Here is a 27,914-nt window from a genome sequence, read left to right on the forward strand (position 1 = left end):
AGTGCTTATCATTAAGGTGTAGTTAAATGCATTTATCATTGAGCTGTTAGGATGAATCGTGCCGGGCCCCGAAGAATAATATCTCAATTCCTCAAGCATTGGCACAGAATACCCTCAGTCCTCCCTTTCCGGGAACAATACCAACCAGTCTTGTGCTTGGTAATTAATGCTTGGGGGTCAATAATAATCGATCAATACTCACCCAATGAATAGGACAATTACTATTCAGAAAGTTTGTTTGTCGTCAACGTTGTCTGATTGTACGTGACATGTCAGCTCTCGGCTGAATTATTGACATGGTTCGGCATTTTTACAGCGATACGCAACAGTAACCCTAGGTCGTGCATTCGCCTCGGTGATTTTATTTCCAACTGTCCTGATCCCCTACTGAGACTTAGATAAATATGTAGCACCTCAGCCTGATTATACTCTTTCTTAGAATGGAAAATCTAGCGAGGTGAAAATGGCAGATTGCCGGGAAGTGGAGGAGTATTTGTAAGGTATCGCCACGGGTCCGGAGTTTGTTTGTCCGCTGAACTCAATAGCTTTAGTGCTTAGTAGTTATATCCGCAGACAAATAACTAGACAACAACCTGACAAAAGATGACAAACGCATGTTTCCTTTTTTTTTTTTTTTTTTTTCTTTCTTTTTTAAGAAAGAAAAACAAACCTGCCGTTTTCCGGTCGTCCTATTATGACCGCTAAGCCCGGAATAGGAACATCTCTGGCGTCTCGGCATAATTGTACCGTAATTGCATTACCCCGTATCTTTGCATTTCGGGGTTCAGATACACAGAGATCACGTTATTGTACGTATGATACGGCGCGTATTTTATACGGCTGATTACCGCCGGTTTCCCCGAAGGCTTTGGGAGGTTATCAACATAGCCGCGCCGCTTGCCATCGTGCACTTTGTTCGCCCTTTCCGTAATGCCGCTACCACTATCAGCCAGACTAATCCATACCTTTCTGACCTCAGCTTCACTTCTTCTCCTTCTTATTCAGCTGTTTACCATCTTAAATTGCTGTGATTTTAGTCTTTTGCTCGCTCACCGGTAATACACCCCAACTTCCCATAGCTTATCCATGTCTATGCTGCGGGAACTAAGACAACTGACGTTAGTTAGAAGTCGGCTCGAATAGGTGATACGAATCATACGATTGACGGCCACCACTTGACATTTGCATCATTTCCTGGCCCTACGCAACGTCTGATTCATCCGATCTGAGTCTTTGTTTCGATCGTTATCGTGTCCGCCTGGTTTGCAGAGTCGAGACGAAGTCGGAATCTGGTTCTCGACTCCGCATAGAGTGGAGAGAGCTTTAGCGCATACTCTCCATACATATAAAATATCGATGACCTGAATTATTTGCATTTGCCGAAAAGAGACAATCATGTCTCCCGTTTACATGCGATGATCCCGCATCCCTCTTCGACGGGCTTTCAAACCTGGACAAACCACACTCACGCTTCTGACAGGTCGTCCATGGCCGTGGCTCCTGCACCTTCCTCCGCGCAACAGATAATCGATCTGTCCGCCTCCGACGGCGGGCCTTCTGAGACCGAGCATCTTCACAAGAGACCCAGGTTAGATACTACTGTGTCGGGCCTGGCGAGCGATGGCCGTACCCCTTCCAGAAGCGCAGACGCTCGAAGCGCGACAACTCTCGCCAGCGGCGGCAGCAATCCTACAAGACCTGCTGTGGTATCAGGTCGCGGCCGTCCAGCCTACTCTTTTCAGGATTTAGTCGCCGATACCTATGGAGCAAGTGTCTTTGGAAATACGACCCCAGGCTCGCAACCCGCCAAACCTCCGTCCCCGCCGCCGTTCCCTGTGCGACCATGGACCCATACCCCTGCGCGTCAGTCGCATATTGAAAATGAGGGATTGTCGGACAATTTGCGCTCGCGCGAAGTTCAGACGATTCCATACCATCCAGAGACACCGGAGGTCGCTCCTATTTTGACCCGCGAGAGTAAGTGCTACAGTGGTGCATCGTGACTTCTTAGCAAAGTAATTGACTAACGGTTATATAGAAGTTGCTGACTACTCGCCCTGGTCTCGGCTAGGAAATCACCCCGAGGATCGGTTATCAGATCTCAATGTCAGGGCAGGCAACTTTGAGAGAGCCCCCGGTGTGAACACTAATTCAGATATTCAATCGCACGCGTCCAAACTTTCTGGCCAGCTGAAAAGCCACTCCAGTTTACAGCTGCTATCATCCGTCTTCGCCGCCGCTTTGGAGAAACGTCAGATCAACGAAAAGATATCCTCATCATCAACCTTCAAACCACCACCACGAGTGACTCTCACGGATAATAAACGAGAAGCCTGGCTCCGAGATCTTGCAAATTCATCGGTGCCCTTACGCCGATTGAGTCGGACGATACCACACGGAATTCGTGGGAAAGTCCTACTCGACCAATGCTTGGGCAAGGGAGTCCCTATCGGCAGAGCCGTATGGCTGGCCAAATGTGTTGGAGCCAATGAAATCCGCGCATTCAAGAGGAAAGGGACCAGCGGGTCGCTTTCGCAAGGGCTCGAGACGAAATGGGTTCGTGAGTGGACACTGAGTGTACAACAGTTTACTGCCGGAGTGATAAGTGCATGTGGAAAGCCAGATTGGCGAAATAAGATGACCTACGCGTAAGAAAGTTATCTTCCTCCGTGTTTGAGCGCAATGATTGACTGGTGGTGCAGAGTGAGACTCGCTGCTCGACTATTCTACGAGCATTTACTCGATCAAGATTACTATCTCGACTGGTATTTGTCGTCCATGGAGAATTCCTCGTTAGACGCTTTCCCAATATGGCTTGCGATGCTCAATATATACTGGGGTAGCCTCGTACGGTTCAGAAAACGAGGAAGACGCCTTGCGGAAGCCTTGTTGGAGAAGCTTAGGGACGCTACATTTTCCGATTTCAAAGTGCACTTGCAGCCCTTGGTTGATAGAGTTTCTCTTCTTGTTCGCCGACTCTGCCGAGAACACTCCCCATGTCTCATTCTTCCACGATCATGGGACCGTTATCAAGATGTCGTCGCAGCTTCACTATCTTCTGGCGATACTAAGGAAAAGGCAATCTTACAATCGCTTGTTCTTCGAAATGCCCGTGTTCAAAGGCCCGGAACATACTGTCCGGTACGTCAACGTTCACCACAAGAGCAAGTAATCAAGCTTCTGGACGCATCTCGTGATACATGCGATATGTGTGCTCTATCAGGTAGATGCCTCGCCCTTGTCCCCGATCGGCAAGACCTTGTTTCGGTGCTTTTGAGATGGGCTGCGAGTCCGTTTCGTCAAGGACTGGTTCGCGTATATATTGCTGTGCGACTCTTTCGAAAATGGAAACGTTCAGGCATGGATATAGACGCTTGCATTTTTCCATTTCTTACCCAGACTTCTACTGAACAGTCTGCATCAATGGCCAACGTATATCACATTATAGTTGAGTTGATTCGGTCTCAGACATTCTCGGTTGGCCGGTATCTGCAGTGGTTGGTCGCAAGAGGCGCTGTTGAACAGTATCGCCAGCACAACCCTGCAGAGGAGTCTCCATCTTCAGTGCCAGTCGATATAGCATTGTTATCACACATACCGGTTGCTCGCCTTCCACGACATCTTCGCAATCTTCGAGACACACTTCTAGCTCGTGCAGGCCTTTCTTCCTCCGAGAACGAGGTACTGCGCAGTATCAAGGCCGATCTGAAGCAGAGACTCCCTGGTTTGTTCGGAAAGGATGATTCGCACATGAGTCTCAACTACGATAAAGACAACCTATCGTGGTCAGTTAAAGCGGACATCAGCCAGTGGGTTCGAGCAGCCGTGTCAGAACATTATGAGAGCGGCTCTGCCTATTCCCAAAAGATGTATGAAAGCTCCGTTGAAGCGTCTTCTTTAACCCAAGAGGAGTTTCTTGTCGTTCGTTCCATACTTGAGCAGTACGGCGATCTTTCTATGCTCGCAGACATTCTCATCGATGCGTCAAACTCGGATGATGTTCGTTTGCTCACATGTGCTGTCGATACATTAAACCGTCACTTTGAGTGTTTTACTATTATTGGTGCATTGGGCGACATGTTCCGAAGTTTCTATGAAGCTTTCCTCCGTGTCAAGAATAGCGGACAACCTCTCTATGATTTGGCATATTCAATGGCGGAAGTCGGACACCGCCTCCCCAATGAAGTGAACTCGCTGATCTTGCTTCGTCAAGAACTTTCCCGAGCGGACCGTAACCTTGCTCTTGCAGCTTGCTCTCCGGTGTCAGATATGGCAGAGACATTGAACGACGCTAGTCCTTCATTCAACGAGGATATGGACCAGTTTTTATCATCCGGCAACAGTATGGACGAAATGACGATGATCCTTGTTTTCCAAAAACTAATTCAACAACTTGCGTTCTACGACGAGAAGGATCCGTCCATGCCAGGTACGGTTTGTCGCCATCTGGTACAGCTGCGATCATTCAACTCGAAGCACTTTGATCTCCTGCTTGTCCAATGGCTTGAAAAGACTTTAAAGTCCACCTCTCGGCCTAATCTGTCTCGTCTTCTGTATCCGCTTGTTGGCATTGGATGTGTGACTTTACCGGCATTTGCTACTTTGACGAAAAAAGTCCTGCATTCCGGATCGCTTCAGACCGACGCTTTCGCACTCCCGGACTGGCTGGTCGACTTCTTGAACCTTCTTGTGCCTAAATACAGTGCTGAACCCCTGTATGACTTCTTAGCGTACCGCTTTCGCATTGCCCAAGAAGAGTTCCTACACGGACACTCAAATGAAGTTCTTGCACTCCTTAAAGATGCCGTGCCATATATGACTGTGAACACTGCTCAAGAAATAGCACCTTTGGCTCCATGTGTGGTTCCCTTATTGAGTGAGATCATTGTCCGCCATCCAGAAGATACCACGATGGACAGTCTCCGAGGCCTCATCAAGACTTGTCCAAGGTTCCTTCCAGTCGTCCGCCAATCTCTCGATCTTCTTTTGAATGATAACGAACAGAGCAACTCAGATTTTTTGCTGAAAACAGCAGCGACAATCACGCAGACAAATCATCTTTCACTGCCTTTGTGTCAGATGAAGCTTCAAATCCTTTTTGACGAGAAGAATGACGAGAGCATGAGGAACAGCATTGTTGATTTAATGTACAAGTCGGCAGTGGCGGATGTTCGTACCGGGAATACTTATTGGCTCGATCTGGTATCCACAATGGGCCAGGAGGCTGCAGAACATGTATGTAATCATTGAACCAGCAGATTTATAGCTTTGATGTTCAAGCTGACGAATGAATAGTTACGCCAGAGAGCCGAGAAGGACTTCTTTTCCATTACGCAATCTGACATCGCTTTAGAGAAAGATTCCGAGAACGAACGACTTGCCCTTCAGGAAGACGCACGTGTATATTTGTCTATTGTCGACGGACTCGCATACAGTATACCCGAGGAAGGAGTTTCATCTATCGCGCCTATTCTTGTCGAAAAGATGAACGCGCTTCTCCAAAGGCTCTTCACCATGCATATGAATGTGCGGAACTGGAGCGAACATCGTAGTCGCTCGTCACAAGAAGCAATTACGCGTCAATTGTCTGGCTGCGAAGAGAACTTTGTATTCTGGTTGACCGCGATGCTACAAATGATCCGAATCCATCGTGCAGCATTCGACGTACCGGCAATGTCTGGCAACCAACGGCTAGGTGCTTATGTTGACTTGTCGCGGTTGCTCATCATAATCTGCTGTCTGGCATTATCACGGACGCCCTTGGGGCTTACAGTTCAGCCACGGTTAGATCTCTCTGCGTCGTCATATTTCCTCGCGTCAGCAAAAGAGGTCCGAGCCGGAAACACTATTCAAACATATGCCTTAGATATCGCATCTTCTTTGGTCGACAGTCTCCCCGACGAAGCTCGGCAAAATTGTGCCAATTTCATCAAAGACCGTTTTCCACCAGCACTCAACGTCCAGAACGATCCTCGTTTACAGTATCTTTTTGGTCCTGTGGCCGAAAATTCCGGTAATCCAGGCGGACCTCTTCCGTCTTCCGGTCCTGTCTCATCCCCTGCCGCAACAACGTTGACTCCGTCAACCAATCCTGTCAACAACACAGCTGGAACAGCAGGAGGAAATACCATCGAGGACCCCATGGCAATCCACAATCGCTTACGCGTTCAAAGTCATGGCCGCGTGATCGGATCATACCCGCTTCGGCCGTGGGAGATGCTGGAGGAAGCTGCTCCGGTGGTTGGTGCCAACGACACTGCGATCGATTTGAACCTTTTTGGTGCACGCAAAGTGCGAGAGTACTGAGCGGAAACAACAACTCAACTCAACAACTATCTCATATTTCTCATGATGCCCTCATTTCTTTTGTTTTACTTTCAGCCCCTACTTCTTGAAGTCCCCCAACCCATCTGTTTTTAACATTGTAATATCCCATTTCTCAAGCCGGAGTCTCACGCACCATTTTTGGAACCATATTTCATTATTTACATGCATGCATTTCACGAGACAAATCACATACACCCCTCACACATAAGGCGTTCTGGCATCTTTGGATCTTCGATTATATCTGGAGTCATTATCTGTGTACATATTTCTATCATTATTTCTTCTTGATCTATTATAAAGCATGGCGGAGTGCTGGGTAGAATGGTATCGGACTGGATGAGTCGATTTTCACTTCCTCTTGATGTTTCTTTCAAGGACATATCATAGTTGGTTGTATGGATTTGTTTGTGGCATAGTTTGATACCAACCTGTTTTTATTTTTGGTTAGGATGTATTTGGAATAGGGAGAGTGAATGATGACGATTGGATGCACTTTACTATATAAGAATCAAGTACGATCCGAGTCCATCATGATATATTTTGGGATCGACAGAGATCGATAGACAGGTTGGCAATGTGCATGCAGTACAAGGCTGTGCTAGTGCCGAACCCGGCTGATGATGCTTGCCTGCTTCTAGCCTGATTGTGCTGTATTTTGATTTGGGCTGGAGTAGGCTGTGTAAGATCTCACTTCGAGAGATATTTCTCCAATTTGACCACGCTATGAAGACGGAATAGAATTGATTCTGTGGTAGGCTCACTTGAGGCAAGACTCGTCGGAATCTCCTCTAAGGCCGGCTGCTCTGAGGAGTGCCTTCTCATTGTTTGCGACTCTCTCATGCATGCCTATTGAGGTGCAGATTGACAGGGGCATCTCCCCCCTTCTTCAACTACGAGTTTCATCCTTTCAATATACCCCTATATCCGCCATTCCTCTTTTCAAGATAGTTCCTTGTCGCTCTCATCCCACTAGGTCGGAAAAAGGACACAACTCCCCATTATGGCAGAAGCATTCGGATCATCACAGATGCTTTCAGTGTCTGTTCCCTAGTCCTCGAACTGCTGGAAGTCGCTCAATCCGCGCAGCGTTAATGGAGACGTATTTAAAATCTCCCATCGACTTCATCCGAAATCTCAAAGAGCCTACAACATATCGAGCAACTATTAACAGTAATCGGGACTTTGACTATTGATGGACCCGGCGGTCAGAATTTACTTTTATGTTTGGCACATTGCAGAGGTCCCTTGAATGGATGATACTATACAAGACATTGAAGCGAGTCAGTCGATCCGAAAGTTGAAGAATATGAAGGGCACAATAAAGAATCTTTCTTTTGATGAGAAAGTATCGGATGCGAGATCATCTTTGAGAGACACGATAAGTGATTTGTCTCTTGCGTTGCTTGTTTCACAGCTTCAGCGTACTTGTCGGCATTCTTCTAGTATGGAAAGAAACCTTGAAACGATAAGGTTGGTGTATACATCGAATGAAAGTGGCTCACCCGTCGAGTCTAGGGTCATTCAAGATAAACGAGCCGATGAGGATGGGACTGAAACAGAAAGAACTCAAGATCGTTCCAACCAATTACAACTTATGGGTCAGAGTTTTTATCACTCAAATGTACCACTCATGAGGTTTACCATATATATAGCCAACGATTCCAGCTATTTCTGGGGACTTTTTCTGTCTCGGCTTTGAGAAAGGAAACGAAGATTAATAACGCTGATAGAGAACAGAGGGCCTCATACATACCATGAGGTGAAAGTCAAAATTTCCCCTTCATTTTCTAGAAAAAAATTTCAGCCGAAGCTCTGTGCAAGTAGGATTGCAGGATTTAACTTATTTAACTTGTCGCAGAGCTTGCAAACTATTCATCGATTACCGATAGGCAAAGGGACATTTTATGATATTGCCCAGGATGATTCTACCAGCGTGAGAAAACTCCAAGACGGAATTGTATCCCCCAATAGCACCGACATATAGGGTCGTTCCTAGCTTGCTATGGTGAGAAGCGCTCAGCAATCTATGACTCCTCGTTTTTATGCTAATCTGACTATGTATAATAAGGCGTCTCGCCGTGGTAATCTCGGTCTACTGTGCCGGCTGCTTGATCTAGGCAGGAATACTCAGATCGTCGATGATGATGGAAGGTAGGTGTCTCCCAGGGATTTGAGATTTCGTTTCGAGAATGGCAATAACATGAAATAAACAGAAGGCCTTTGCAATCCTCGATCCGCTGTCCATGGGGTGCAAAATGGGAGATATTCGATCTTCTGGTCACTAAAGGTCAAATTGATCCACTGATACGTGAATCTCTTGTTCAGAATTACTGGCACATATTCTGTGAAATCCACTAAATAACCATGAAATTCCCACGGAAGTTGATTGCGAGAGAGTTCAAACTAATATTGAATGATCCAGCTCTCTTTGGCTGCACGTACCTCTTTTATCTGAGCTCAAGTCCTAAGGCCAGCACTGATGTCTTGCAATGGCACATAGGAAACGGGGCTGACTTGTCTATTGCTGCCAATAGAAAGCTCACACGATTAAAGGGACTTACTTGTCTTCATGCTCCGATAGCCAGTCTTCAGCAACGTCGTCGACGGCGCATATTGGGGAGCTTTGACGTCGAATTTCCAGACTTTAATGTCCGAATGCTGGAACGACTCTGGTCAAAAATAGATCGGTGTCATTTCTACTGTGATAAGAATGATTGGATCAATCAAAAATTGCGGAACATGCTATTGGTTCAAAATGATGGTGATCTGTTCGCGGTTTCAGAGTCATATTCCACGCTAACTGATGTTGCACGTTTTACTGGAAACTTTGATCTTTGGTTAGAAGCCTTGGCAGAATGTGGTTTGGATGTTAAACAAGTCCTGGCCGCGGACAAGAAGATACAACGTAGCAAGCTTTTTGCTGTTACCGAAGACCTAGTGCACGAGCGAAGGACTCAAAGGGGTGAACTCCAACGACACTTTGATGACATTTCCAACTTAGGTGGCCAGTTATCCTTATTGAAGGAGACAGAAACAATTCCTCCTTCATTATACGGAAACCAACCGGTATCGTACAGCTACAAGACCTCAATGGTAACCAATTAATCGACATTGGGTTTGAAGGTAATACGGCCACCTATCTTTCTGCATCGTTTTGCAGTCGTGAGACCTTCAGGTTTTATTATGCAACGGGTCTGGACTCGAAAAAGACGCACGAACACCTCAGAGATTTAGCTGCCCGTACAACTGGGGATTTTGATGCCAAGGGTGTTGAGTGGAATCTTGATCACGAATACATCATTCTTATTAAAGCAATTGTGGCATTATATTTGGACAAAGAATTTCTATTTCCTCCAAGGGGCCTACACAGTATACGGTAATCAGCACAGGGGGGCTCTTATATCATTACAATAGGATTCGGGTATAGGCTGTTTCTTTTGTCTTATTTATCCTTTATTTACGAGTTCTCTGTTCATAGTTTTTGACTACTGCTAATGCTAAACGCTATGATTAGGGCTATGATTTAGGGCTAGGGCTCCGACGATCGAAAGTTCCCGAATAAGTAGCTTCCGATTTTGTACTAGCTCCGTTTTGGGTTGCGATGATGTCGGATTAGTAATCAGGTCATATGTCTGTTGGTTTCGTCTTGGCTGTGTTGGAAGACAAAGATCTTCCTGATCTAATAATCGAGCATTGCGGTGACAAATGAATTATAGCATTTAAAAATACCTGAATTGAAAGGCTGAGATCGGGCGGTACGAAGCAACTAAGAACTCATCAGTATCCCCGGGTCAAATCGACAAACCCGCTACGCATCCAACATGACCACAAAATCAGAACAACAGCAACGGAAAACGCGGCAAAAAGCCTGTAATGCGTGCATAAAATCCAAGAGACGATGCGATTTGCAGCATCCTTCCTGTCGGCGATGTGTCATCAAGGGCATTGCATGTGTCTATTCTTCGACAAGGCTTCATGATCACGTCAGTGCTGCGAGTCCTGATAGTAGTCCTGATAGTAGTACTGGAAGTAGTAGCAATACTACTACGAGCATAGTCGGTGGTCAGCAACATGCTATCCCAGTATACAACGAAAATCAGCAGCCGCCGTTGCTTTTCCATTACCAAGATGATGGACTACGACAAACCCTTTTCCAGTCTGACCATTATTTCTTGAACAACAGCAATTATATTACTCAGCCGATGCAGTTCTTCTTGTCACCCGGCACATGGATTGTGGCAGACAGTACTGCTTCTGACAGAGACCGCACTCATCGATCGGTGCATCAACTTAATAGTTCCGTGCATCAGGTGCGGTGTTGGCTAAAGCAATGGGTCGAAGAGGGGAGTAATATGTTTGTGCATAAGAGACTTTATTATGCTCATGATAACAACTTCGGCAGCGATGGAAGAGGAAGGTTGCAAATGTCGAGATGCATACAAGATGCCTATACGACCTGCGCGGCTTATTTTACGTGTACGTCGAGGAATAAGCAGATGGTGTTGGGATTGGTAGAAGAAAGAGTTGCGACGTTGTTAGAAGAAAAGTGTGATGAAGAAGACCGCGATGTTTTTGGCAACACCAACGAAGTGTTTGACTTCTCATCACCGTCACCGAGATTAAGAATAATGAACAATTCACGCTCGGAAGAAAATCCAGCTAAACCCCGAAGTGTCCTCGACCATCTTGCCCGCGTGCAGGCACTACTAATATATCAGATCATTCGACTTTTTGACGGCGATCCCCGATCCAGAATGATGGCCGAGTCCTTAATCCCGGTATTAAGCCGATGGTGTAAAAACATGATTGACAGCGCATTACTTTCCAGCGAATACGTACATTCAGCTGCAACAATCTCCAATACAGCAAGTCAAGCCAACATCGAAAAGAGAATTACCTCAGACTGGAACGCGTGGATTCTCGCTGAAAGTGTGCGTCGTACCTGGCTTGTTGCGGGGCACATGCAATGTTTCTATCGACTACTGAGTTATGGTATCACCGTCTGTCCCGGTGGAGTAATGTTCACGACTCGCGCAGGACTGTGGCAGGCTGATTCGGCGTACGAATGGTGGGCGAAATGTAGGGAGAAGGATGTTCTGTTCTGTCCTAGTTTAGAATCGGGCAGGTATCTGTTGCGGCCGGGGGTGGCAAGTCCGGAGGATATAGATGATTTTGGAAGGTTTGTGCTGCAGATCATCGAGGGAGAAGAGAGGGTTAATAAATGGCTATCTGTTTCTTGACTAGATGAAGTAAATAGTCAAAGTGAAAATAATTGTCGGTTCATGAGGATATCTTAAGACGTATATGGCCCCCCTCGGAGGCCTGGCATAGCCGCACTTGACTGTGAAACAGAGACTTGTATCATTTTATTCAAACATGAATAACGGCTGTTGCCTGGGTAGGTACATTATGCTTTCACTGAGCCAACATACAAATTATAATTATACGTCTCACAAGTATCCACAATGCTCAGCTCCCCGGTTCCGTTAAGAACCGTCTGTCCACCGCGACTGACCACAAAACTCTGCTTACCCACTCCCATCGTCACATTTGATGTCGTGATACCAGCAGGAACATCAATACTAACCGCCTCATTACCACCACTAGTAACAATCAATGTAGCCGCTTCTTTCAACATAGTTGCCACAAACACACTATCAGAAAGTAAGTCAATGCCATTCGGGGCTGGTAGAGTATCGTTGGTACATGTTACCCCCTTTGGTGTAATGCGGTACCAGTATACTATTTCCTCCGTATCGATGGTTGGTGACGAAGCCCCGGCCTTGTAGGCTTGGATGTAGGGTTTGTAGAGATCGCGCCAGGCGTCGTGTGAAAATCCAGAGGCCCATTCGGAGGAGCCGTCTTCACTGTGAGCGGCTGAATAGGGTCTGATGTAGTGAGATTCGCCATAGTCTTCGGTTTTGGGATTAGTTTCTAGTTTCTTTTTCCTTTAAAAATCGGAGTGCTCCAGACTCACCATTCTATGTTATAATCTCGACGAGATCTGGCTGCATAGACAGTATCTCATCCCAGCGACGAGTAGGAAGATCCTCGCAGATAAAGACTCAATTCTTACTATTGAAATGTGTAAAGAACCATGGCGAGACAGCTGATAACAGTTAGCAGAGCGATATTCGCAAGGCCTTCAATGTTATACATACGAGCCATATAAGTAGCATTTCCTAAGTCCGAGATGAATCTATCATCCCAAATTTTAGTCATGGGCCCCGAGATAATGCTATTCCCTCCGTCAGTCGGCCACGCATACCACGAGAATGCTCCATCCGCACTTCGCTGACTATTGCTCGTTGCCTCCGCCGGATCCTGCAAATTCGGCAACGCCCATATAGAATGGTTCGTTCCCGCTTTTACGGGAGCCCAATCAAAACTATCCCCGACAAAAGTGCTTACAACCGCTGCATCGTTGTATTGTATCTGAGCCGGATGGCCTGCATAAGTTTGCATATAGTGGGTGATGTTTGCAGTATCCCCGTTTGTCCAATAGGCAAAGTCAAAGGAGATAAAGACTTCGAAACCAACATCTTCGGCAGCTTGATAGGCTAGAGCTAGCTGGGTGTGTAGCTGTCGACGCTGGCGCAGTTGAGTGCAAATGCGTCAATGCCAATGTCCATTGCTGTGGTCATGTCGGTCTTCCAGTCGTCCAGGGTGTAGTGTTCGACGATGCCGATCTTTTAGTTGTGTGAGTCTGGCTGACTGTAGTGATGAAGGTTATCACGATACTGACCATGAAATGCGCAAATACATATTTCGACGTCATTGACTGCCGCTTTGCTATTGTCGATGCATTGCATAGAGTAAATCCAGATGCCAGAATGGCAGCTACCTGAACAATACGTTTGAGATGCATGTTCTCTATACACACATCAGATGTATCACATCGGCCGCAGATGGCTATCGTCAACAGATGCATTCTATAGATCCAAGTCTTATATGCTCTCGAGTAAGGTAGCTTTTTCGACCATGGAGAACTTCCATCTCTACCCTGATCTGACATATTATCCAATCTCAACTGCAACCTCACCCCAGGGAAAAAGCAATTCTATCGAAACCAACACTTAATGATTTGATTGCAACCGTGTGTTTATAGTTATATTCAGACTATCCAACATAACATTTACCGCGTGATTGATACGTTTGCGGCCACATGCCAACATATCCGTCTTAGGTTGCATCAGTCGAAGACATGAGCCTGTAGATCGCGCTGTCAGCATTGAAATTGTTGCAGTTATTATATCACAAGAAATTATTAATGACAAGGATCCTCGACTTCTGTTCGCTCAGTCACAAAGAATGGGTTTGGTTATCGTGTCCAGAAAACTGCCCCTGGGAAGTTAGGGCTTGCGTTGGAAGATAATCAACCAAAGTATGAAGACAAGTGATATTCGATTATGTTAACCATTTGCTCACAAACATCTTATACGAGTAAATACTACTGAGTTTAATAAACATGTCATTTGACATGTTCATATATTGAAATGTAGCGCAACCACGGCTTTAAGAGTTCCAAGGTCGTTTTGACAGTGTTTTTGATATGCAAATCTGTCGGATTGCTGGGTTAACTTCAGGCCAAACCTGAATAGCAGTTGTCGGAACGTGAATATCAAACCCTACACGTTTTGGCACCGGATATAGTTAGTCTGACGCGGCACGTGCGTGCCGCGTATATCTAGCTAGCTATCCCCGTCCCCCTCGTTCTTGGGGACAAGTCACAATATTAGGAATCAAGATATCTTCATATTGTCAGGCTCATTAGGCCGCTTCGTGTTCGCGCCTTACTACCGTCTATGCTTCGTGATACGGACCGTAGTTAAACCAACACTGATCAGTGAGGCCCACAGATCAGACCTTACCCCTATTCTCACTTATTCGAATCCCCCTTCGACCTCGCGTCGATTACCACCCTGCTGCGCCGATATACGCACCAAATCTCTTGCTCGTGAGCTCTTAGCTGAGTCTCATAAACCTTACGAATCCACCCGTACGAACCTACGTACGAAACCACCTTCGACCCCGAGTCGAATACCCCTCTCAGTGCGCCGATATACGCACCGAATAACCGACAATATGGCACCCACGGATTATACAGATTTTGATCCGAATGGCAAGGACCGCAAGACAATCGAACCATGCGTAATAACACGAACAAAGATCTACACCGATCTGTACGACGACGACCTATGGTTTACCTTCAAAGATGATTTTGGAGACTGGACTACAGATAACCTTTGCAAAGCGACCGTACCAGTCCTTGGAAAACTACGTGACGTACTGCGAACCAATGGTATATATGTACCAAAGGGTGGACACGCAGGAAGAGTATTAGCGAACACACTGACTCTTCCAGAACCACACGAATGGACTGAAAGTGAAGTTGTTGAACACATACAGCTTAAAGGGACCTTCAATTCCCCATTTATCCAGTTGAAGTTCGCTGCCACAATCAAAAGAATCAACGACGCCGCAAATGTGACAATACAAAATAATGCTCAATTCGTGCAAGAAGATACCCCCTCTCCACCGTCAACAAACCTACACGGCATGGTAACAAGAGCGAAAGCATCTACAGGTGGCCCACAAGATATGACACCACCCGCTGAGACGGCGCCGCAGGCACCACTAGTACAAGTAGCGACACCTACCCAAACGGCAACATGGCAAGGAACGGGATATGTTCCAGCAATCCGCGACCAAGAAAGAACGTATTCGCAGGTGGGACAATCTGCACTGTTGTATGTTAACAGTATTGCACAACTTCGGAAGGTGTACACTACAGACAGCACCAAGTACGGCGATAATGAAGACTCATTCGACCTGGCTCACAATATCTTCTTAGATCTCTGCCGCCAGATGGGTCTACATACCGCAGAAGCACGGAACCAGGCAGTTTCAGTTATGCTCAAAGGACTCGCACTCGACTATTACTATACGTGGAAAGATCAATGGGAGCGCATGGGAATCGACCCCGCTGTGGCAGTCAAAAACCACTTCGAAAACGACGAGCACCTACGAAAAGTGCAGACTGACTGGGATGCGATAAATCTTTATACGCTCTACCACAAACTGCGACCAGAACTACGAAACGAGGTTATTTGGCATGCAAAGCTTATTTCTGCTACTCGAACACACCCAGCATGTCACGCAGCAACTGGAAATCCCGCATCTACGATCCCTGGTCTCATGCAGAGCCTTCGAGGAAGTGTCAGCCAATTTGAAGACACTAAGCGAGCAGCGCAACAGCACTTCGCAGGCACATACAATACTGATCCGTATGACGTTCCACGAACGAACATGACAGAACGTCGCTTCTTCAACAATAATCTACGATACCAACCTCAAAACCGCAGCCGCTTTACTCGGAAACCATCTCGTCACTTCAGAGGTCCCAGAAACGACAAAAAGACATGTTATATCTGCAAGAAACCAGGACACTTATCATATAACCACTCGGACGAGGAGCGCGAGGCACACAAGCGTGAATGGAATAAAAACAGATCTGGGAGTTATCAACAATTTATGGCTGAAATTGAGGGCTGGGAATATGACCCTGAATCAATTGAAGAACTAGCATCAAGTGGCGCTTATTTCGAGGATGACAGCAGTGATGACGAACCTCCAAGGACCAAGGATTCAATTACTTCCAAAGATTCAGCCAATAAGAATGCACCACTCCAGACTACCTCAACCCATTTTGCCAGCGCTTTCTTCACTACTGATGAGAAGCCAAAGGGAGAATTAGGAAAGTTAATCACTACAGAGTTAGCAAATCGAGCGACTATGCACTGTGTCAAAGCCCTGGCAACAAAGGAAGCACAAGATGGCGACAATATAGAGAATAACGTTGAAGAAACGATTGATACAAGCACCTACGTTTCGGCAAGCCGATACTCCGAAGACACATGGCAAGGTATTCTCATTGACACCGGCGCTGCAGACTTCTCTACAGCCGGATACAGTCAATTCCTCGCATATCAGAAAGCTGTCAAGGGAGCTGTAATAGACACGTCAACCGCAAATTCAGTAGGGATCAAATTTGGCTCAGGCGATCCTGTACGCTCAAAAGGCTCAGTCGATGTTGACACACCAATTGGCCGAGTCCGATTCCATATCCTCGAAACAATGACACCGTTCCTGCTCTCTATCAAAGACCTGGACAGACTGAACGTGTATTACGACAACACCAAAGATCTTCTCATTGGCCCAAAAGAGAATATGACTACCCAGGTTATACGAAGATTTGGCCATCCATTCCTTATATGGCAGGAGACCTACGAATCATGTCTCCTGGAATCACTTGATGAGAATCCCTGCTTCCTCACAGAAGCAGAATTACGGCGCCTACACCGTCGATTCGGTCATCCCTCAACTGACAGATTCTACCGCGTTATCGAGCGCGCAGGCCACGACGCTGACCGTGAAGCAATCGAGCATATTCGCAAATTCTGTCATCACTGCCAAATCCATGGTAAATCTCCTGGCCGTTTCCGCTTTACGTTGCAAGACGATATACATTTCAACCATTCAATTATTGTTGATATTATGTATATTGATGGTAAACCTGTACTTCATATTATCGACGAAGCAACACGTTTTAACGCCGCACGTTGGCTCCCTAATATATCTTCAAGTGCAACATGGGATGCCCTACGTGTTGCCTGGATTGATACGTACCTAGGACCACCAGATCTCATTGCAACTGACGCTGGAAAGAACTTTGTGAGTAAGGAATTCTCACAGCTCGCGACATCTATTGGCACCACTGTCAAGAGCGTTCCTATTGAAGCTCATTGGTCAATTGGCATGGTTGAACGCTACCACGCCGTACTACGTCGCGCCTATACCATCATCTCCGACGAATTGCCAGATCTACACCCCGATATGGCACTACAAATGGCCGTAAAATCTGTCAACGATACTGCCGGCCCCAACGGCCTCGTACCCACGCTTCTCGTATTTGGTGCCTACCCACGACTTACGCAAAACGACGCACCAGCAATATCAGTTGAACAACGTGCTACTGCACTCAAGAAAGCAACTGCTGAGGTACGAAAATTGTACGCACAACGACAAGTAAGAGATGCACTCAATACCCGTAACGGCCCGTCAACTACAGTGATCCATTCGCTACCACTCAACTCGAACGTCCTTGTATTCAGAGAAGGAAATACTGGCTATGCTGGAAAATGGGAAGGCCCATACAAACTAGTAGAAGTCAATAACGAGACCTGCACAGTCGCACTTCCAAGTGGCCCAACTCAATTCCGCTCAACCGTTGTAAAGCCATACTATGCCGAGGACATGCCACCTAAGGATATTGCCACTACTCTAGACCATGATAACGCACCTGAACCCCCAACACAAGGAAATGCACTCCTACCGCCATCGACTGTCAAAATCCCCTCTCAACGACCGCAGCGCAACCGTCAACCATCCGCTCGATACCGAGATGACGATTTCGAAGCATATATCAACAATAAGGAGATTACTCAACCTCGAGCTAACTTTGACGAGGTATTGGAACAAACAAGATTTACTGACTCACGCAAGCAAGAGGTGGATGGCCTATTGGAGAGAGGTGTCTTCCACTTCGTGCATGAGAATGAAGTTCCCAAAGGTGAACGTATTTTCAACTCACGATTTGTGGATGAGATGAAGAATTCTGGCACCGACAAGGCCTTTGAAAAATCGCGACTTGTTGTGCAGGCTTACAATGACGAAGGGAAGGACTTCATATTGACTGAATCACCAACTATACAACGCTGCAGTCAGCGCCTGATTCTATGCCTGACTGCCTGTATGGTTACTCACTCCCTATGGCTACGAGACGTTGTTCAAGCGTATATTCAATCGCAAACGTATCTTAACCGTGATATCTTCGTACGACCGCCACTAGAACTCGCCATCCTCCTTTCACCAGGCACACTGTTAAAAGTCGTCAAGCCTCTATATGGGATCCCTGAATCAGGCAATCATTGGTTCAACACCTACCATAGCCATCATACAGAGAAACTACAAATGGAGACGTCAACCTACGACCCGTGTCTCCTACATTGTATTGACCCTAGCAATGGCTTTGGCATCGTTGGCATGCAGACTGATGATACTCTTATCCTCGCCGACAACGCCTTCGCTAACCGCGAAGAGAAGGAAATTAAGGCTGCCAAGATACAGTGCAAACCTCGCGAACGACTCTCGCCTACAAACCCGCTGAAATTCAACGGTGGCCTCATCTCGGAGACGGCCCAGGGTATTATGCTTAGCCAAGAACGAACCTGCAAGCTTATACAAATCGTGCAAGAGCAACACGCCGATATGACAAGCTCCCGGGGAAAGATCCGCAAGAACGCATCACCAAAAGAACAATACGTATCTCAACGAGCGCTTGGTGCCTATATTGCTTCCTTAACGCAACCGGAAGCCGCATTTGATTATGCCTTCGCAGCACAGAGCACTAATCCGCAGAAAGAGGATATCAAATACCTCAACAAGCGCCTGCAATGGCAAATTGACAACCCATACCGCGGCTTGAAGTTTGTCAAACTTAACATCAACACCATCAAACTATACGCCTTTGTTGACGCGGCATTCGCTAATAATAAAGACCTCTCGTCACAAATCGGATTCGTTATTGTACTTGCCGACGCCTCGAACAACGCGAATATTGTACACTGGTCCTCGGTCAAGTGCAAGCGGATAACACGTAGCGTACTAGCCTCGGAGCTATACGCCATGGTCAACGGCTTTGATTTCGCTGCCTCTATCAAAGCAACAGTTACGCAGATTCTACACCTCGAGAATCCGCTCCCGCTAGTGATCTGCACCGATTCAAAGAGCTTATATGACTGCCTTGTGAAACTTGGTACGACACAAGAAAAACGACTCATGATCGATCTCATGTGTCTCCGCCAGTCATACGAACGTCAAGAGATTACGGAAGTCAAATGGATAGATGGCAATAGCAACCCTGCCGACGCCATGACAAAGAACAAAGCATGCAACGCTTTGCAGATCCTTGTTGATACGAATAAGCTACATATCACTGTCGACGGCTGGGTAGAAAGGTCTACCACGACACCGCAAAATCGCGCGATCAAAGCAAATTCGGTGGCATTCGCAAATCCCCAATAATGTCCCGAATCCTCGTGTCTAACCACATTTTCTTTTGCTTCATTCTTCCCGCATGTACAGAAAGCATTTATGTATTGTTTACTGCACCATTCCCTACACCAATCCGTTTGTTTTATCAACCCGGTGCTGCTCGTTATTTTTCCTATTTTTAGAGAGTTGCCAGTGTCGGAACGTGAATATCAAACCCTACACGTTTTGGCACCGGATATAGTTAGTCTGACGCGGCACGTGCGTGCCGCGTATATCTAGCTAGCTATCCCCGTCCCCCTCGTTCTTGGGGACAAGTCACAATATTAGGAATCAAGATATCTTCATATTGTCAGGCTCATTAGGCCGCTTCGTGTTCGCGCCTTACTACCGTCTATGCTTCGTGATACGGACCGTAGTTAAACCAACAGCAGTTTTACAAGGATGGGGAAAGAAGTGACTAGCAAGATTGTATTTCCTCCGTCCTCCCTCTGTCTATCCATCAGATTTCAAAGCTGGGTTTCTGTAAACATCTTTGGCGGGGTCATTTGTCAGCTAGTTTCCCCAACTTATCTCAGGCACTACATACAAATCCTTACACAAAGCCCCCTACAATTTTTGGCGTTAACATAGTGTTTGAATAGCGATCTTACGAATCACTATACGGCGCTGTAGCACGCCGTCGATTCGTACGCGAACTGGTCGGGATTACTATTCTCCGTGCGCTAGAGCGACCAACACCATATAATGTATCTAGGCACCCCGGCCCCCCCCTAGTTTCGGGGGTCAGTCTTTTATAATATTACTGTCGGAACGTGAATATCAAACCTAGCGCGTTTCGGCACTGGATATCAGTTAGTCTAACGCGGCACGTGCGTGCCGCGTATATATGTAGTTAGCCACTCCCCGTCCCCCTTACTCTTGGGGGGCAGTCATCAATATCAGGAATTCTATACCATGTTGATCAGGCTCGTCAGCTCGTCGGAATAGCTGTTCTACGTGACTAGTGCTAGCGACCTAGACGTAGATAAACCGACAATTACATTTCGTGCTATATAGCAAGGCTCACCACGTAGGGCAGTTGGATCTCCCTAGCTTACGATATCCTACGCTTCGTGATACGGGACGTAGCTAAACCAACACATAGCTTTAGGCTGCCATAACTCGTGAATTGAAAATAAACCATGGCAACGGAGAATATTAGCCGCAGCTGCTGTGTGACAGTATTATTGCTCAGGTCTTAATGACAATCTGAACACCCTTAGTATCTTGCTTCACCACTGGGACTAGCACCTCCCCGATCATTTTGATATCACTTTCATCCGTCTCGAACAACTCCAATTGTCCCAGATCATGCGCTCTCCTCACATCGCCTGAGCCAAACCACCGCAACAAGCTCGATAGAGTGAGATGCATTTCCGACATAGCCAGATTCATCCCCAAGCACTGTCTGCTCCCCTTACCAAACGAGACGAGATACCTATGGAGTGTTGCATTGTGAAGCCACCGTTCCGGTCTGAACTGGTACGAGTTCGTGAAGATAGCCTCGTCATAATGCAAGTCGTACGTTGACATACTTACCGGTGTACCCTTGGGAATAACCCATTTGTGAAAATGCAAGTCTTCATCCGGAAAGATGCGTTGGAGTCGACCACCCCGTATGAGAGGCGCAAAGACTCCTTGATGACGGCAGTGAGGTATGGTAGCCGCTGGACTTGTTCGAGGGGCACGCTGTCCGTGAAGTCAGTTGCTGGAATTGCACCTTCAAGTTCCGTTTTGAGAGTCGTAAGGACATCCGGCGAGGTTAAGAGATAGTAGCAGGCATGGGTCAGCGCCCTGGCAGTTGTTTCGCTACCAGCACTAACCAGAACCTGTGCTTCGGTAGCTAAGCGTGTTGGCGCTTTCTCTTCAGACGGCAGCTTGCTACTCAACAGTTCTCGAAATATTGTCCGATGGGTTGACTCTACGCTAATGGTGGAGGATTCCAATTTCAAGGCTTCTATTTGGGCCAAGCGCCGCTGCGAGAGAAATCACTTCATTAGTTCTCTGTCGTTTCTGATGTCATAATCTTCTCGAATGGAAGGGTGGATTTTTTCCAGTCTGTGATATGACCGAGCGAAACAGTATTCCATAATAACATCTTTAGAGAGCCCATGATTAGCGTCTCGTCATCCACTGAATCACACGCATCATTACCGTACCATTTGTCAGAGCGGAGAAAGCATGCGATATATCAATGGCCTCTGTGTTTCCCTTTCTCTCTAAGATTCGCCGCCTCAAGATATCCACCTTCGCCTGAATAATCGGCTGCAGTTTCTTCACATTCTGCATAGAAAAGAACGGGGCAATGGCCGCTCTTCTCATACGGTGGAGGTCATGATTCATCGTTGAAAGTGCTGAGTCTGCCACTCCAGCTGCCCCGACTGTATCCCAGGTCCATTTATCGCGTTTCCGGTTGAGCCCTCCTGAGGCATAGAGGGTTTCGTAAAAGTCGGATTCGCAGATATGGACCTCACAAGGGTTAATTCGCACTATGGGTCCGTATTTCTCATGCATCGATCGCACAACCCAGCTGTATTGCCCTTTGTTAACGACATCATAATGGAACTGGTACCTGAGAAGGCATGTCAGAAGCCCTGAAAGCCTTTCCTTATTCTGCTTGACATAGTAATGTGCAGGATTCCCTGCGTGAAATGGCAATGATACTGGATTCACCACCAGGTTATAGCAGCAAGTTTCGGGCCCGGAATCTTGGACAGAGGACTGAAGTAGAGCCGATAAATAGCAAGACAGACACTGTAGGCGAAGAATAGACCTGTCAAGTGAAAGAATAGCAACAACGTGAACATGATATTTGGATGTGTGTCTTTTTTCCTTTTCTATATAGGTGTCTGGAGATCACAATTATCTATCCTAAGGGGCCTCAATAATGTGTGACGCTGGCCTTGTAATAATCTCCTTTAGGTTTATAGTGGGAAGCTCAGCTTGCTTATGAAACGTTGCTGACTTTTCTGGTTCCCTTGAAGGTCATTTGTTCTTCTATGGGACATCTCCTGCCAATTTACTTTTCGGGATATTTGAGAATCACAGTTCCTAGAATAAATTGTGTCATACCCCACCCTGAATACTGTATAGTTAAGCAAGTCCCTTGGGGTTACTAAATGCAGGCCTTTGATCCCGACTTTCCTGTTGCTGAGCTGGAGCGAATTTATCATGGATGGGCCAATACCTAATCCTTGTCTTAGCTTAGAGGAAGAAAAATGGTCTTGAATACTGAATGTGCCGTGCCACATGGCGGGCATCATCATCATAAATATCAACAATTGAATCCGTGGGCATTTTATTGGAGTACATCGCTCAGATTTGCCAGATACATCATCATCACCAGCACCATGGCAACCGCCCCCACCGCCAGTACAGAAGAGGTTTACCTGTTCAACCGCAATGACTTTGAGAGGAAAAGGTTAGGGGCCTCCTTTCTAAAACCTGATTGAACCTTTCTTCATTAATTGTCAAATTTCAAGGTTGAATAAGCAACATGAATTGCTTGTGAGCCTCTGCAACGGGAACTTGCTCCATCCTCATATCCCAAAAGCTGCCATCGGTAGACTCGCAGACATCGGAACGGGATCAGGGTAAGCGAACAACCTCATCAAGAAAAGTACCCACACTTTGGATTGGAATGGATTTTGTCCTGATTAGAACACAACCAGGATCTGGTTAGACGACGTCGCTGAGAAACTCGAACCCGACCTCGAAGCAACTTCCTCTCTCACAGAACGGGAATATGCCGGGTTTGACATATCTGCTGCGCATTTTCCAGCGAATCCAAGACCTGATACGTGCTATATTGTCCACGACATTTTAGAGCCGTTCCCAAATCAGTTCCATAATTTCTACGATGTGGTCAATGTCAGATTGATGGTGTTGGCGCTCAAGAAATATGATATTCGGGTGGCGGCTATGAATGTTGCTGCATTGTTGAGTAAGTTTTACGCAATCAAGCCCCGCCCCTATTCTCCCTCCTCTCTTTGGGATAGAAGAGTTGCTGGTGCTTTAATCTATCCATCTGATTCGATCTTCTTGGAAGAACCTGGTGGTTTCTTCCAATGGGAAGAGATCGAGACGCGAGATCTCTCTTTCAACCCTCCTTCGGAAACCACGACGAAAGTCAGAGAGATCATGCGTGCTTCCTCTACAGCGTCCGGACTCACAAATACTCCGTCCATATGCAATTGAGCAGGCCTTCAAAGAGCTGGGGCTGGTAGACGTCATTGTGGAGGATTATAACTCTATCAACAGACTGGACCTCATCAATCATGTGCGGGAGTGGACAAAGGCAGGCGCAAAGGCTGCATTATATTATGCTTTACTAAGAGGCCACACTGTCAAAAATGAGGAAGAAGCATGGAGCGCGTCTGCTGGACTTTGGGAAGCGTATGCTGCGGGGATTGATGGGGGGATTGTGCCCAGCTTACCGCTAAAGATGATCTTAGGCAGGAAGGTCTCTGTTGGCAGTGCTTCTTAGGGTTTAGGATTGGAGAGGCTACTATAGGGACCTAGGTTAGGTACCTAGTAACTACTATATAGATAAACTGTCGAACTGCAGCTAGCGCAGCATATCCAATGAACATGCTTGATCCATGGTTGCGCCAGATTCTTTACAATTATTCTCGGAAGATAGTGAATGCCTGTAATTAATCCATCTATACCTTATTCTTTCTGAGATAGACATGACTGAAGATATAGGTTCATGAGAGGAGAGTGGTCTTGGGGCTTTCAGATAGGTGATGAAAAAGGAGAGAACTAGCCAGTCGTATTATATGTTTGGAGAAAATGAGCAATGCCACTATCACTACTTACTCTGGGCATGATCTGAAACAGCTGGAGGCATTTCTTTGTGCTCCTCTACGCCAATTTTCTTCCAAGAGAAGCCAAAGCTCAGCAAGGCAGCCACAGCAGCAGTGGCTGTGGGGAGAAACTATGGCGGTAGGTCAGTCAGCTTTGAATACTTCAGAGTACAGGTAACCTAGAAACAATAGCACTCACAAAGACCTTGACCAATGCTTCATTATACGCGAATCGAACTCTGGGGAGCTGGTCAGCAGGTAAAACATCGGCATATCCTGTAGCGCCAGCATCCAGGATGATTGTTGGATCAACATTGGGCGCGTACTTTTCCAGAGCTGGCGTCAAGCCATTCTGGAAGATAGCCTGCGCCACGGAGATGGCAATGGACCCAGTCAGATATTGACATAGAGCAATAGCAGAACTCGCAATAGCAATGGAGTCGCGGCTTAGATATTCTTGGCTTGCGACGATGGGCTAGAAAATGCTGTCAGGCCTTGCATTATGTTAGGTTTCATCCAGGCACCAACTACTAACCATGTTCAACGCTGCACCCCGTCCGAACCCCGCGATGATCTGATAACCAATCCACTTTTCCTTGCTCGTATCTGCTGTGAATGTGGTAATGAGTCCGGATCCGACTGCTGTCATCACACTACCAATGATTGCCCAAGGGGAACGTAATGGCTTAACTTGGACCGGGACCTTGGATTTGGAGTGCCAATCGACGAGGCCGTTGGGTGGATTCGCGAGCGCCTAACATAGATCCGTCAAATTTTTCACAAAGATGAGGAAGGCAGGCAGCGATTCTGCTGTCCAACGTTTCTGTACCTTGCAACGTTGACCAGTCATCAGACAGGTCGAGGTACATCGATACATCTTTGGGCAGCGCTGCTCGCAGTTGGCGATCAGGAGTGCGTGGATGCAGCAGCAGCCAGTTCCTCTTGAGCAACTGCGAGTTTGAGGTGGTAAAAACGACACGCGAACCCAAATTGGACAGGTGACGAGAAAGCATGGACACAAGTCCTGGATCCGGTTCATGGACTACAAGAGTACTCCCAGCAGGCACAAGTGCAGCGATATTGTGACTGGACAGATAGCCTAAGAGGAATGAGAGATACTGAACATCGATGCTTCTCCTGACATGCACCGGGACAGACCATCGCTCGGAGACTAGGATGGCGGATGCATTTTTTGAGGATACAGAGAGGACTCGGCCGCCATTATCGAGGTCTCTTCCTAGAGTGACGAAGAGCCGTCCAGCAGGCGTGGGAATTGAAGATAGTATCGATGTATCGACCAGAACTCGTCGGTAGCCTGGGAGAGACGGCAAACTTGGGTTTTCTTCCTCTCGCAGATTGTATTCGTCGTTGCTCCAACCAAGAGTCACAATAGCCTGTTTGAGATTGACCTCCTTCACAATCTTGCGCTTTGCAGAATTGTACCGATCGTTTTGAGCCATTTCTGGCATCACACGTGGAACCAGGATCTCTCCCTGCTCTACCTTATATTCGGGTTCGATAGACCACAGTTTACCATTCTCAGACGGAGTCCGCTGCCATCCCGTGGTCACTTCTAAGCGAAGAAATCTCTCAGCAATCAAAGAGGCTGTGCCAGAATCTGGGGTAGGGCTTTCTAGGGAGAGAATTGTAACTGCGACTCTGGCAGTTCATAGAACAAGGAGCGGAAAAAGCCTACGGTCATGGCACCATCACCATTGTCTTGGTTGGAGCCCCAGGTAACCCATAATACACTCATAGATACCATGAGAAGGGCTTTGAAATTTTCAAAACGATCCGTTGTAATATCCGTCCAGAAGGGACCGTCAAAGCCACTGATGTTCAAGACACAGCACTTTGCCGGAATTGATGTCTCATCAGGCTCTTCCCATGTGTCGATTTGGATGACGCTTCTGTAGCGAGGCTTCAGATGGCTTACCACTCCATCGACAAGAGCCATCGTCGTGTTCTTCTTGCCGCCGAGAATGATGAGTTCAGTGCGTTGTGCTGAGGGAAGGCTGCTCTCGGGAATCGAAAGGGGGCTTTTCAAGATGGTGATCTCATCATCAATAGCCCGAGCTGTGATAATCGACGCTGGCATAATCACAGGATCATAAACAGGCGTATGGGTATCAATGTCACCAAATCCGGACTTCAGCAGAAGCTCGTGCCATTGTTCCAAGGACACATTTGGAGAACATCTGCGTCCAGTGTCCCGTCCAACCCACCAACCAGGCAGACCTCCGATAATAACACCAAGTCGCATTACACTCTCATTGATAAACTCCATCATGACCAGATAACCGCCGGGCTTCAGGAGGCGGCGGGTGTTGCGCAAAGTCTCTTCGAGGTCAGGAGTAACGTGAAGCACATTAGCCATTACCACAAGATCATACGCGCCTTCGACAAAGCCCTGCTTAACTGGACTCGACGTAATATCGAGAGTCTTGTAAGTAATTCGGTCACCGTACGGCGCAAATTTCTCCTGGGCTTTTTCGAAGAAACCGACCGAGATGTCAGTGTAAGTGTAGGATGCGTAGGCTGTGCCAAGCTTCCCAAAAATTGCCCAGGAAGAACCGCCAGTACCAGCACCGATTTCGCAGATATTGATGTTTGGATAGCGGTGAGCAATCTGAGCAGCTGTGGTAGAGATCAGCTCGTTAAGCTTGTGGAATCCCAGTGCGTCCCGGTAATAGTTGTTGAGCTTGTCACCCTTCGTCATATGCTCCAGAATTGTTGTTTGGCCGCGGACAACAGCAGGTAAGTTCTCGCCAGATGCGGCGATTAACAAAAAGTCAGGGTCCTTCGGGTCATATCTAGAAGATCGGTCAACATTTGCTGCGCCTCAGTATTTTATCAATTTCTGCTTACCTTTCCGTGATGGCACACATCTCCTCGTAGGTGTCATTCATCCACTCCCGTTTCACGTACGCATGCTCATCTCGCTGCACAATGTCGTAGATATACTGAGAATAGTCGAAAAGCGTCTCATGATGTGACGGAAGTTGAAATGAAGTCCGTTCATCCTGCGTTACTGTCTCATGCAGCATCCTCAGGTAGTAAAAGGCGACTCTCTCCTTAATAACCTCAAGGTCGCCATCCAACTTCTCTCCTTATCCACTGGCTCCTCCCAAGCTATCTTTAAGTCATTCAACACACTCGCCGCTACCTGGCTATTAAGGAGGAGACTTCCCTAAATTGAGAGTGAGATTATCTAAATCTGCTAGGTTCCTAGACATACAGATATCCCTAGAAATAAAGCAGCAGATCTCGCCACTAAAGAGGGCGCAGAGAGAACCATCCCTACCTCTCAACCATGGTCATATACAGCACTCAAGCGACATACCAGATCACAAACTATATCAAGAGCACAGGTATATTGGCAGTCAGCCGCTCTGCAGGTCTATCAAGACCTTGAAATCACTGACTTCTCAAGACATCTAGCAGAGCTCTAGCTTCCCCACCATGTCTTAGGACGAATCCTTGCAGCACGCACAAAGCATAGAGACTTCACAGACTATCATAAATAGTTTAATCATATAGATGCCTACCTCTTATACTAATGTGGCATAAGAAAGTCCCTAATCTACTTCATTTTCTACCCAATCGCAAAAAGAAAAGCTCCCA

At 46.8% G+C, this 27,914-nt stretch overlaps 7 protein-coding genes across 7 annotated transcripts, besides 3 other annotated features; 4 read left to right on the top strand and 3 right to left on the bottom strand.

Moving 5' to 3' along the window:
* The first annotated feature begins 617 nt into the window (after positions 1-617).
* Positions 618-653: a microsatellite.
* A 762-nt stretch (positions 654-1,415) lies between these two features.
* TSTA_101710 (RNA polymerase II mediator complex component Srb8, putative) lies at positions 1,416-6,859 on the top strand (the record flags this gene model as incomplete). The annotated part of the gene is made up of 4 exons (XM_002486128.1): positions 1,416-1,977; positions 2,039-2,648; positions 2,703-5,235; positions 5,296-6,859. 4 exons carry the CDS (start codon positions 1,416-1,418, stop codon positions 6,304-6,306), a joined length of 4,716 nt encoding a protein of 1,571 aa, XP_002486173.1. The 3' UTR covers positions 6,307-6,859.
* A 1,832-nt stretch (positions 6,860-8,691) lies between these two features.
* TSTA_101720 (uncharacterized protein) lies at positions 8,692-11,567 on the top strand (the record flags this gene model as incomplete). The annotated part of the gene is made up of 2 exons (XM_002486129.1): positions 8,692-9,335; positions 10,109-11,567. The coding sequence occupies 2 exons, from the start codon at positions 8,692-8,694 to the stop codon at positions 11,565-11,567; spliced, it is 2,103 nt and encodes a 700-aa protein (XP_002486174.1).
* Positions 11,568-11,734: 167 nt separating this feature from the next.
* On the bottom strand, positions 11,735-13,233 carry TSTA_101730 (glucan endo-1,3-alpha-glucosidase agn1 precursor, putative; the record flags this gene model as incomplete). The annotated part of the gene is made up of 3 exons (XM_002486130.1): positions 13,073-13,233; positions 12,489-13,016; positions 11,735-12,261 (listed from the first exon to the last, which is right to left on the bottom strand). Exons 2-3 carry the CDS (start codon positions 12,790-12,792, stop codon positions 11,735-11,737), a joined length of 831 nt encoding a protein of 276 aa, XP_002486175.1. The 5' UTR covers positions 12,793-13,016; positions 13,073-13,233.
* A 1,179-nt stretch (positions 13,234-14,412) lies between these two features.
* On the top strand, positions 14,413-19,473 carry TSTA_101740 (uncharacterized protein; the record flags this gene model as incomplete). The annotated part of the gene is made up of 1 exon (XM_002486131.1): positions 14,413-19,473. One exon carries the CDS (start codon positions 14,413-14,415, stop codon positions 19,471-19,473), a length of 5,061 nt encoding a protein of 1,686 aa, XP_002486176.1.
* Positions 16,135-19,329: a mobile genetic element.
* Positions 16,675-17,211: a mobile genetic element.
* Positions 19,474-20,673: 1,200 nt separating the features above from the next.
* On the bottom strand, positions 20,674-22,289 carry TSTA_101750 (cytochrome P450, putative; the record flags this gene model as incomplete). The annotated part of the gene is made up of 4 exons (XM_002486132.1): positions 20,674-20,956; positions 21,022-21,458; positions 21,637-22,054; positions 22,156-22,289. The coding sequence occupies 4 exons, from the start codon at positions 22,287-22,289 to the stop codon at positions 20,674-20,676; spliced, it is 1,272 nt and encodes a 423-aa protein (XP_002486177.1).
* A 543-nt stretch (positions 22,290-22,832) lies between these two features.
* TSTA_101760 (uncharacterized protein) lies at positions 22,833-23,968 on the top strand (the record flags this gene model as incomplete). Its single annotated transcript, XM_002486133.1, has 4 exons — positions 22,833-22,903; positions 22,965-23,075; positions 23,154-23,610; positions 23,642-23,968. The coding sequence occupies 4 exons, from the start codon at positions 22,833-22,835 to the stop codon at positions 23,966-23,968; spliced, it is 966 nt and encodes a 321-aa protein (XP_002486178.1).
* A 327-nt stretch (positions 23,969-24,295) lies between these two features.
* Positions 24,296-27,605, bottom strand: TSTA_101770 (methyltransferase, putative; the record flags this gene model as incomplete). Its single annotated transcript, XM_002486134.1, has 8 exons — positions 24,296-24,421; positions 24,490-24,765; positions 24,826-24,929; positions 24,982-25,923; positions 25,998-27,103; positions 27,159-27,399; positions 27,447-27,475; positions 27,595-27,605. 8 exons carry the CDS (start codon positions 27,603-27,605, stop codon positions 24,296-24,298), a joined length of 2,835 nt encoding a protein of 944 aa, XP_002486179.1.
* Between the last annotated feature and the right edge of the window lie 309 nt (positions 27,606-27,914).

Source organism: Talaromyces stipitatus, genomic scaffold (assembly GCF_000003125.1).
Source record: "Talaromyces stipitatus ATCC 10500 scf_1105507295511 genomic scaffold, whole genome shotgun sequence".
In the NCBI taxonomy this organism is placed as follows: Eukaryota; Fungi; Ascomycota; class Eurotiomycetes; order Eurotiales; family Trichocomaceae; genus Talaromyces; species Talaromyces stipitatus.